This window comes from Delphinus delphis, chromosome 12, assembly GCF_949987515.2.
Source record: "Delphinus delphis chromosome 12, mDelDel1.2, whole genome shotgun sequence".
Lineage (NCBI taxonomy): Eukaryota > Metazoa > Chordata > Mammalia > Artiodactyla > Delphinidae > Delphinus > Delphinus delphis.
Window position 1 is genome coordinate 74678154 of NC_082694.2, and position 12068 is coordinate 74690221.

At 38.9% G+C, this 12068-nt stretch overlaps 1 protein-coding gene across 1 annotated transcript in view; it reads left to right on the top strand.

Moving 5' to 3' along the window:
- Positions 1-12068, top strand: part of LDAH (lipid droplet associated hydrolase) — a 94866-nt gene that overhangs the window by 12265 nt on the left and 70533 nt on the right. Inside the window, exon 3 of the mRNA XM_060027043.1 lies at positions 9653-9796. Within this exon, the coding sequence (XP_059883026.1) occupies positions 9653-9796 (144 nt within the window). The remainder of the gene's footprint in view (positions 1-9652; positions 9797-12068) is intronic.

Below are 12068 nucleotides of genomic sequence, written 5' to 3' on the forward strand. Positions count from 1 at the left end.
GGTAATTTATCCTAAAATTATTCTCCAGAAGTGAAAAAAACTTCTCATTTTTTGAGTAATAGGGTTTCTGTTTTGTTTTGTTTTGTTTTTGGGGGGCTGTCCCTCCCAGAACTCTGTGTTCTTCGGCTCCAGTCCAGACTGGTTGCTCTCTAGGCTTCTTACACAGGCCATCCTGGGGACTCCTTTCGCTTTTCTCCTGGTTGGATTCCTTGTTTCCTGGATCCCGTATTTTTTTTTTTTTCTGGGTTTATTCCCTTGTTTTTGGTGGAGCATACCTTCTAGGATCTTCCTGAGAAGAGGTGCATGGGAAGTGATCTTTCACAGTTCTAGCATGTCAGAAAATGTCTTAGAGTTCTAGGTTGGAGATCGTGGTTTCCTTAGAATTTAGAGGGCATGTTCATTGTTTTCCAGGGTTCAGACTGTTTTTGAGAAGTCTTGATATTATTCTGATTTTTTATCTTTTGTATGTGAAGCTCCCCCCCTCCCCCAGCAAAAAAATATTTTAGATCTTTTCTTTGTTCTAAGATTCTGAAATTTTATAGTCAGGCACCTTGGTATGGCTGTTTTTCATACATTGAATTTTGGTGGACCTTTTTAAGCCAGAAACTTCACTTCAGTTCTCAGAGCTCTGTGTTCTTTCTTTTTTATAGTCTTCTGTTTCGTGTGTTTTGTGGGTGCATTATCTTTTTTTTTGGCTTCCTGCATTGTTAGAGTTTTTGCTGCATTCCTTTTTCTGTTTCTATTAGTGTTTGTTTTTCCTCAAATGTTTGATAATCCTTGACTACCCTTTCATTTTGAAGAGGAAGATGTAAAAAATTTATTGGAAGCTTGTATTCAGGGGTGGGGCTTGTCCACCTATGCTTAGGGTGACCAGCCATCCTAGTCTGAGGGGTGTTCCAGGACACATGACTTTCGGTACTAAAACCATGACAACAGATAGGCAAAACGGAGTGGTTGGTTACCTTAGGTAATCCTCACCTTAAGGTGATTGGGTAGGGACCCAGCATTTCATTGGAGGATTTCCAGCTTTCAGTATCTGTAACTGTTTCTTGGATTGTTCAGTTTTCCAGGAAGGAATCTTCCAAGTATCCTGTTTGAGGAATGGAAGCCTGTCTGCTAATGTTCAGAGCTGAACAAGGGAGAGGAGGTTGGAGTTTCAGTGTTTCTTCTCAGTATAGTGCTTTCTCAGTATAGTGCTTTTGTTCTCAACTGGGCTAAGACTTCTGATCCAGAATCTCTTTGGTTTAACCTGTTCTGAAAATAAACTTCCAGTGTTCTGCCATGATGTAACAGTCTTTTTGGAAAGCAGCCTGTCAGCATCTATTAAAATTAAAAATACAGGGACTTCCCTGGTGGCACAGTGGTTAAGAATCCACCTGCCAGTGCAGGGGACACAGGTTCGATCCTTGGTCCAGGAAGATCCCACATGCCGCAGAGCAACTAAGCCTGTGTGCCACAGCCACTGAGCCCGCATGCCACAACTACTGAAGCCCACGCGCCTAGAGCCTGTGCTCTGCAACAAGAGAAGCCACCACAATGAGAAACCCGTGCACCGCAATGAAGAGTAGCCCCCGCTCACCACAGCTAGAGAAAGCCCATGCGCAGCAACGAAGACCCAATGCAGCCAAAAATAAATAAATAAATTTATTTTTTTTAAAGAAAACATATGCTCTGCCAATAGTGAGGGAGAGTTTGAAATTCTAGGCATGATAAGTGCTATTAGATGAAGCTGAGATTTGGAGGCAATGGTAGAGTGTGGGATTGAGAAAATAATTAGAAACATCTTGGACTGGAGAAGGAATATCTTTCTGAGGCTAGAATGGAGGTGACGTTGGTTACTGAAATGGAGAGGTGTGAAGGTGTGTCAGAGGAAATAAAGTAGTTCCTGCCTCCTGACCTCTGTTTTCTCTGTTAGTTAAGAGTTGAGGTGATCTGTGGAGAGTAAGGATGGCAGAGGGTGGATTGGGGCCTTAAGGAAATTGGTCAGCATTGAAAATAGCAGATATGCAGGATGAAAGGAATTATTGACCAAAAACAAGTAGATAGATTTTGAGCAGGGCTGTGATCAAATAGCAGGTATATTGGGAGTGAAGTCTGAAAGGGTCAAAGATTGAGCTGGAGAAGCGCTATCAGAGTTAGGATGCTTTGGATGTAAACCATTTCTGGGTAATGAAAAGACATAGGCCTGTCATTGTTAAAGTTGTTGTCAGGATCAGCAGCATCACCTACGAACTTGTTACAAATGCAAGTTTTGGGACCCTATCCCAGATCTTGTGAACCAGAAACTCTGGGGGTGGGGCATCTGGGTTTTAAGAAGCCCTCTAGTGGATTTTGATATGCACACCACTGATCCAGGCTGTGGCTACTGGAATTCGTTGCTTAAATTGGATATAGGTGAAGTTCTTTGAATTTGATCGAGATAATGAATTATGGGACAAAGGTGTTGGCTCAGTCAGGCCTCCCAGATTTTGAAATCACCTAACTTATGGAATGGCAAGTGAAACTGACATTTAAGGGTCAAGGTTTTCAGGGAATGTGTGAGAATGACTAGAAAGTTGATAGATGGAAGCAGATGGCTTCAATCTTAGAGGAGGAGAGCTTGTTAACAGTAGGATGAACTATAAGTGGAGCAAACAGCCCACTCTATACTTCCCCAGTCAGAGGTGTTTTCACTCACTCATTGGTATTAGGTGCTAGGAGTGGTGTGTTGCAAAAGCCTTTGCTCTCATTGAGGTATATGAAGTGTTAGAGAATAGTGAGGTCTCTTCTGCAGGGCCTTGAAAGGAAGAGAGTCTATCATAGCGGAGAGCCAAGTTTAAGATATGATGAAGAGATAGAAGGAGCATTCATTGAAGACACTGAGGAGAAAGGGAAGTTTAAAACACTTGTTTTTTGTTTTTGTTTTTGTTTTTTTTTGCAGTACGCGGGCCTCTCTCTGTTGTGGCCTCTCCCGTTGTGGAGTAAAGGCTCTGGACGCGCAGGCTCAGCGGCCATGGCTCATGGGCCCAGCCACTCCGTGGCATGTGGGATCTTCCCGGACCAGGGCATGAACCCGCGTCCCCTGCATCGGCAGGCAGACTCTCAACCACTGCGCCACCAGGGAAGCCCCAACACTTGTTTTTTAATAGTGTCATTGTTTTATAGTGGCTTTGACATTTTCAGATCATTTTGTTTCCTGGTGTTCTTTTATGTTTGCCCTTCTATTCTCCTTGCTGCCCTTGGCCCGTTTCTGTGGGCTTTGTGCAAGCTGTAGGCTCTTGCTGCTCTTTAGTTTGTGGAATTCAAAATTGTATTTTATTTGGGGAGCTAGTACTTTTATATTGTGGGGAAAATTAGGATGACAGTATTTCAAAGATTGTTAAACCACTATAGACCTCATGTTTAGTCCATCTCTGATAGACTGACGTAAAATTTTATTTTAAATCACTTTTTCTTTTTAACATCTTTATTGGAGTATAATTACTTTACAATGGTGTGTTAGTTTCTGCTTTATAACAAAGTGAATCAGTTATACATATGTTCCCATATCTCCTCCCTCTTGTGTCTCCCTCCCTCCCACCCTCCCTATCCCACCCCTCTAGGTGGTCACAAAGCACCAAGCTGATCTCCCTATGTTATACAGCTGCTTCCAACTAGCTATCTGTTTTACATTTGGTAGTATATATAAGTCCATGCCACTCTCTCACTTCGTCCCAGCTTACCCTTCTCCCTCCCCATGTCCTCAAGTCCATTCTCTACATGTTTCTTTATTCCTGTCCTGTCCCTAGGTTCTTCATAAACTTTTTTTTTTTTAGATTGCATATATATGTGATAGCATGCAGTATTTTTCTTTTTCTGACTTCACTCTGTATGACAGATTCTAGGTCCATCCACTTCACTACAAATAACTCAATTTTGTTTCTTTTTATGGCTGAGTAATATTCTGTTGTTTATATGTGCCACATTTTCTTTATCCATTCATCTGTTGATGGACACTTAGGTTGCTTCCATGTCCTGGCTATTGTAAATAGAGCTGCAGTGAACATTGTGGTACATGACTCTTTTTGAATTATGGTTTTCTCAGGGTATATGCCCAGTAGTGGGATTGCTGGGTCACATGATAGTTCTATTTTTAGTTTTTTTAAGGAACCTCCATATTGTTCTCCATAGTGGCTGTATCAATTTACGTTCCCACCAACAGTGCAAGAGGGTTCCTTTTTCTCCACACCCTCTCCAGCATTTATTGTTTGTAGATTTTTTTTAACATCTTTATTGGAGTATAATTGCTTTACAATGGTATGTTAGTTTCTGCTTTATAACATAGTGAATCAGCTATACATTTACATATACCCCCATATCTCCTCCCTCTTGCATCTCCCTCCCACCCTCCCTATCCCACCCCTCTAGGTGGTCACAAAGCACCAATCTGATCTCCCTGTGTTACGCGGCTGCTCCCCACTAGCTATGTATTGTACATTTGGTAGTATATATAAGTCCATGACACCCTCTCACTTCGTCCCGGCTTACTCTTCTCCCTCCCCATGTCCTCAAGTCCATTCTCTACATCTGCGTCTTTATTCCTGTCCTGCCCGTAGGTTCTTCATAACCATTTTTTTTTAAGATTCCATATATATGTTAGCATACGGTATTTGTTTTTCTCTTTCTGACTTACTTCACTCTGTATGACAGACTCTAGGTCCATCCACCTCACTACAAATAACTCAATTTCGTTTCTTTTTATGGCTGAGTAATATTCCATTGTATATATGTGCCACATCTTCTTTCCATTCATCTGTCGATGGATGCTTAGGTTGCTTCCATGTCCTGGCTATTGTAAATAGAGCTGCAATGAACATTGTGGTACATGACTCTTTGAATTATGGTTTTCTCAGGGTATATGCCCAGTAGTGGGATTGCTGGGTCATATGGTAGTTCTATTTTTAGTTTTCTAAGGAACCTCCATACTGTTCTCCATAGTGGCTGTATCAATTTATATTCCCACCAACAGTGCAGGAGGGTTCCCTTTTCTCCACACCCTCTCCAGCATTTATTGTTTGTAGATTTTTTGATGATGGCCATTCTGACCAGTGTGACGTGATTCCTCACTGTAGTTTTGATTTTTATTTCTCTAATGATTAGTGATGTTGAGCATCCTTTCATGTGTTTGTTGGCTATCTGTGTATCTTCTTTGGAGAAATATCTATTTAGGTCTTCTGCCCATTTTTGGATTGGGTTGTTTGTTTTTTTGATATTGAACTGCATGAGCTGCTTGTAGTATTTTAAATCACTTTGCTTATACACATAGCAAAATTAGTTCATCACTTTTAAGTTAGTAATGATAATGAGGAATTATTTATTGGAAGCCACAGATTGAGGAGGTTTTAATTTAGTTTCATCTTTTCCAATGAACTTTTGTTGTAGAATTTCTGCTAATAGCATCCTTGGACTTCCTTTAAGTAGTGAAATAAGCAAAGGGAGGCAGTATGAGAACTCACTATAGAACGTATTGAATCATTATAATTCTCAAGTGGTCATATGGGGTTAATGGAATCATGTGGCATGTCTTGTATTGTAAGTACAGTGATTGGAGATGGAGCAGACAAGGCTCCATGGAGAAGCCCAAAGTTCTGTCCACATGACAACCTTCTCTAGATGCCATGCCACATTAACTTGATATATGGAAGTTTTGTCCCATACAAGATTAACTAGAAGGCATAAGTCTACAATTGCAATGTTAAGTAGTTAAGGGTTTATTGGCAGTCAGGGTCTAGAGATGATCACCACAGCCTCTGTTATACATTGCTTAGGCATTTCACTATGTGTATGTTCAACCATGTGTTTATAACACCTTTTGATATCCTTTGATAAAATGTATAACTTGCATTTCTGTATTGGAATGCTTTTGAACATCTTTACACCTGGAGGTAGATATATATATACATACATATATATCTGATTTTAGTTGTATAAACAAGACCCTTTTAATTTTCTCTGTGATCTCCTAACCAGGAAGTTTAGTTCATGGTTCATGTTGGATCTCCATGTTAGTGGCCAATGTGGACTTTCTTCAGGAGCCAAGCCCTTTATTACTTGAGGGCCTTTGCACCTATTCTTCCATCCTAGTATTCTTCTCCCTCAAATCTTTACATGGTGGATTTCTTCTCATCTTTTGAGTTATAGCTAAATGCCACCTCCTCAGACATTTTTCTCAGGCCATCCTAATCTTGTCCCTTCTCTATCATATGATCCTGTTTATCTCCTTCATAGAAATTATCACACTCTTGAACTATCTTATTTACCTACTTAGTTATGTGTATATATTCTCCTACTAGAATATAAATTACAAAAAAATAACTAAAAGAATACAGTAAGTCCCCTACATACGAACGAGTTCTGTTCTGAGAGCACGTTCATTAAGTCCAATTTGTTTTTAAGTCCAACAAAGTTAGCCTAGATACCCAACTAACACAGTTGGCTATATGGTACTAAACTGTAATAGGTTTATAATACTTTTCACACAAATAATACATAAAAAACAAACACACAAAAAAGAAAACAGTTTTAATCTTACAGTACAATACCTTGAAAAATACAGTAATACAGTACAACAGCTGGCATACAGGGACACGTTCGCATCTTTGAAAGTTCGCAACTTGGAGGTTCATGTGTAGGGGACTTACTGTATACAAAAGAAGCTATATTACTGAATGGAATAAATGGACATGGAGTAGTTGGCATTATCATTTACTTCATGGTGATAAAATAGTAAATCAGAAAGTTTAAGGGGATTTGCTTAAGATCTTACAGTCATTAAGGGAAAGAACTCAGACTTAAACCCGGAGATAGAGAGAAGAAGTTGTTTTTTAGCAGTTCCATTATCTAGTACTCATTCATTCTGGTTTTATGTATCCTGTCATTGCAACCATTGTGTCTAAATCATGTAGTTGTTATCTTTGGATTCTCCTTAAAGTTAAACCAGTTTAACACTCTCTACATCCTAAACTTACAGAATGCTACATGTTAAATCTATTCAACTTAAAAAATTAAAAATTAAAAATGTAATAATAATTGTAGTAATAATAGCAATGATAGTAGTAATGATAGTAATAATAATAATGGCTGTCCACTCATTATCCTTGGTGATAATGTCAGCTACTTTATAGCACTGTTGTAAGATTAACTAAAACAAGGTATGCAGAAGATCCTAGACTAGGTAATTTTATGTTCTTTTTAAAATTCAGTATTATTTACTTTTTATGTTCTTTCAGTCTTCAGATATTTATTGAGCACTTATCATTTGTATGATAACACTGGTAATACCTTTGGCAAGTTATTTAACCTCCCTACCTCAGTTTCCTCACCCATAAAATGGATATAATAATAGTACTACCTCATGTGAGGACTGAATGAGTTAATATATGTAAAACACTTAAATACTGCCTGGCATGTAATAGGTTATAGTACTTAAAAGTGTTATTATTTTCTAGTCCTATGAAGAAAACTTATAAATCTTTACTGAGAGACATAAAATATTTGAGTATGAGACATGACATATTCCTAAAAGGTTATACTCAGTAATGTGGAAAATATCAAATATTTCTAAACTTATGTATAAATGAGATAAAATTTCAATCAGAATTCCAAAGAAATTTTTAAAAATTGAAACTGTTGAAAATAATTCTAAGGGCCTACCAGTTACTGAAACATTAAAAAACAAACAAACAAACAAAAAACCACAATGTAGTAATCAAGACAGTATGATGCTGGCAGAGAAGAAAAGGAAAAAATAAGTGGAATTATTTGGAATCAGAATTAGCAAACAAATGTAAGAATTCAGTATTGGATCAGAGGACATTTCAAATCCATGCAGAAAGAATGGGTAATATAATAGATGCTCTTGGGACACTTGGCTATTCACTTGAAAAGAAGCTGGATTACTGCTTTGTACTTTACACTCAAGAATATTCCAACCATACTGAAGATTTAAATATAAAACATGAAACAGTGTCATCACATCCACCATTGATGTTACAGTAACTCTGTGCTGATACACACCCTGTTTCCCTTCTTTCTCCTCTAGCTGCACAGCAGACACTTAATGAGCTGACCAAAGAACACATTACTGTATTTGAGGAAGTCTTCACCTATTCAACAAAGATGACACTAGCACCATCACAAAAAGGAATTTGGAACTTGAGTCACTAGGTCAGACTGCAACAGTAGCAAAGTAACAATAGGGGTGATAAGGCCTTCATATATTACCATCATGGCTAGACACTGATGACAAGTTTGAAGAGCTAACATTTATACAGCAAGCAGTATATTGAGCAATGTTTAAGTATTTTACATATATTAGTTCACTTAGTTCTCACATGAGGTAGTATGATTATTATCCTCATTTTATGGACAAGGAAACCAAAGCCTGAGAGGTTAAATAACTTGCTAAAGGTCACACAGTTGGTAAGTGGCAAGGTAAGAAAACCATCACAGGCGGTCTGGCTCCAGAGTCTATGCCCTTAACCACTTTTCTACATTGCTTATCTAGGAAACTAAAAGCTATAGACAATGAAGAAGAAATCAGTAAAATTTGACAAGGATGGCAGAGGTTACATCAGTACAGCAAAACCCTGTCATGTAATTGCAAAGAGGAGAAAACCTAGCAGCATGAAGAAATAGATAAATTGATTGGAGAAATAGATATTGAATGAAATGGACTAGTATTTATGAAGGTGTTATACAGATGATGATTGTAAGATGAAAACACCATTTCACTCTTTTCCCCCAAAGATGTGTCAGATTGACTATTTTTAAAAAAGATCACTTATTCATTCTGTCTCTTTATAGCAAACCCACCTCAAAAATACCTTCTGTACATACACAAGAAAAATCTACATGTATTAGTTGGTGGTCTTTTCCCCCAAAGATCAAAGTATACATCTCTACAATATAAGTACTTGTGATAAATGACCAGAAAACAGTTAGTAGATTCCATAAAGTTGTCTTTGTGAACGATTCTGACACTGGTTTTTGTGCAGCTTGGTAACTGATCATAGTCAAATCTTGAAGGGGCTGACAGGCAGTATTAATGATTTTAGACAATGTGAAACGACTGGAAGGTGTTTAAGTAGGGTACTGCTCTGATTCAATTTGAGGTTTGGAGATATCTCTCTGGGTACCCTGAAGAATGGATTCCCAGGGGACAAGAGTAGATAGAAGACCTGTTAGGAGGCTGTTGTAGGAAACCCAGTGGGAAGTGATAACACTAATGGAGAGAATTGGACAAAGTTGAGATGTATTTTGGAAGCAGAGTTGACAGGACTTATTGATGAATTGGATGTGAAGAACAGGAAGGAACCAGGAATGACTCCTGCTGTTAGGACTTGAGTATTTGATTTATGATTGGTGCTTCCACTTATTAAGATGAGGAACATGGAGGAAGAATTTATTTGAAGCAGTTGGAGAACAAAGCAGGAGCAGAAATTTTCTAAATGATAATTCCCAGACTTAAGGTATAAAGCATATTAAAATTGAGTTGTATGGGTAAATGTTACTACGTTTGTATAGTAACATTTAGGGAAGTATAAGGAGAAATAGATCTTTCTTTTTCAGTCAGCACATTGTCTTATGTGAGTTTATTGCTTTGGTTAATCTAAAAGTCTGCTTCTTTTCTTAGGTAACCCAGGTTTTTCTGCCTTTTATGTGCCTTTTGCAAAGGCTTTGTATTCTTCAACAAAAAGACGCTTTCCAGTTTGGGTTATCAGTCATGCTGGGCATGCCTTGGCCCCCAAAGACAAGAAGATTCTTACAACCTCAGATGGTATGTGTTTGTTAACATCTGCTTTCCTTTACAGTGAGTGGGTGTTCATATTTCTAGAAAGCCTGCTAAGGTTAAGAGTTATACCAGTGGAAACCTCCACTTGTGGCATTGGGCCCATGATGCCACATTCTGGTAATTTTAGGATTTGGGGGGTCATTTTAATCATTCTGCAGGTAATTTTCTTTAAAAGTTTGGGCAGATCAAGCAGTTTGTCTAGGACTTGCCATCTGTATTTACCTACTAGTAACCAACTATATGTTTATCGATCATGTACTATAGTTCCAGGGTTGTATTAAGAGGAACAGTGAAGTAGTATAAGACGACGTGCTCCTTAGCCACGGTTCCTACTCTAAAGAAGCTCTCATTCTCATCTTTAGAGAGTGATTAAGTGATAAACTCTGGCCTGCTGATTATGTGGATACTTAAGGAGTAAACAAAAGAGAGAGTAAAAGAGTTTTAACAGCTGAGTAGAATTTGGAATTGAGGGGTGGAGGTGGGTGCCTTCTGTATAATAGGCAGAAGGATTAGCATAGCAGGAAGAGAGATTCAGTAGGTACTTGAGTGCTAGGCAGGGTCAGATTGGGAGGAACCTTGAAAGCTGAAGGGAGAACTAGGACTTTACATGGTAAATTTCTGGAAGCCTTTAAATGGAGGAAGTAGTACCACAGAGTTGCAAATTACCTGCTTCTAATTCATGAGTATTCTAGCATGTTCACTCTTCTAAAAAAAAGTGAGATGAGAGGAAAAAAGAAAAACATAATTTCTGTGTGGGCATTCCCTAAGGGTTCCACTTTGTTAATCTGAGGTGGGAGAGAGGTGGCTATGGCTTCATTGCCTAGTTTGCCCCTGGTTCTTGTATGCCTCTCCTATGGTATGAGCATCTTCTTGTACTTATTGAGCATCTCATGATAGGGAAAACCATGTGTGGGGAGGGAGGGAGAAAGAGGTAGGTGATATGGGAACTTTCTGGACTAATCTGTTCAAATTTTCTGCAACTCTAAAACCATTCTAAAAAATAAAATCTGTTAATAAAAAAATACTGGAGGGCTTCCCTGGTGGCGCAGTGGTTGAGAGTCCGCCTGCCGATGCAGGGGACACGAGTTTGTGCCCCGGTCCGGGAAGATCTCGCATGCCATGGAGCGGCTAGGCCCATGAGCCATGGCCGCTGAGCCTGCGCGTCCAGAGCCTGGTGTCCGCTACGGGAGAGGCCACAACAGTGAGAGGCCTGTGTACCACACACACACAAAAAAATACTGGAGGTTTTTAATAATTTTAATATTTACATTATACTTTTTATCATTGTATTAGTTCAGACTCCCATAATGAAACCCATAAACTAGGTAACTTAAATAGCAGGAATTTATTTTCTCATAGTCTGCAGACTATAAGTCCAAGATTAGAGTTTCATCATAATTGTGCTCTGATGAGAACCCTCTCCCTGGCTTTGAGGTGGCTGCCTTCTCTTTTAGTCCTCACATGACAGAGAGAGAGAGGGAGAGAGAGAGGGAGAGGGAGGGAGCATGACAGAGCGAGAAGGAGTGCAAGCCAGCAAACTCTCTGGTGTCTCTTCTTATAAGGGCACTAATCCCTTCATGAGGGCCCCACCCTCATGACCTCCTCTAACCCTAATTACCTCCCAAAGTCCCCATCTCCAAATAACATCACAGTGGGGGCAGGGGGGTTGTTCAACGTAAGAATTTTAGGGGACACAAATATTCAGTCCATATAATCATGAATGGGAATGTTATATATTAACATTTTAAATCTGATCACAGGTATAGGTCAGCATATACATATGACATTGTACCTGAGCAATAGTAGAACATACAAATTATCTCTTAAAACATTTTTGCTAAATATTTGTTCAACTTTTGTTAGCTTACCTTTGGTCCATCCTCAGAAGTATTACCTTACAGTTGTTAGAAGCAGGCCCTTTGAAGCCTCGATCCTGTTGAGTAGCAAAGGAAAAGTTTCTGTTCTAAGTGGCAGCTCCTTCCACATTCATGAACATCTGCAGGCAAGCTAAATTGTAATAATTTTTTTATTTGAAGAAATGGGTGACAGTTAAGAGGTGATTCCTATTTTTATCCATGTCCTATTTTTGGCAGTTAACTGATACATATGGTCAGGACACAATGTAGTTATTACAGAATTTAAGAAATGAAATCACCCTGTCCATACAGAGTAGATAGATACTCTTTGGTTCTGTAGTTAGCATGGGATTTGGTTCTCTTTTCTTTTCCCTCCTGAAGCCATAGCTCAAACTATTCAT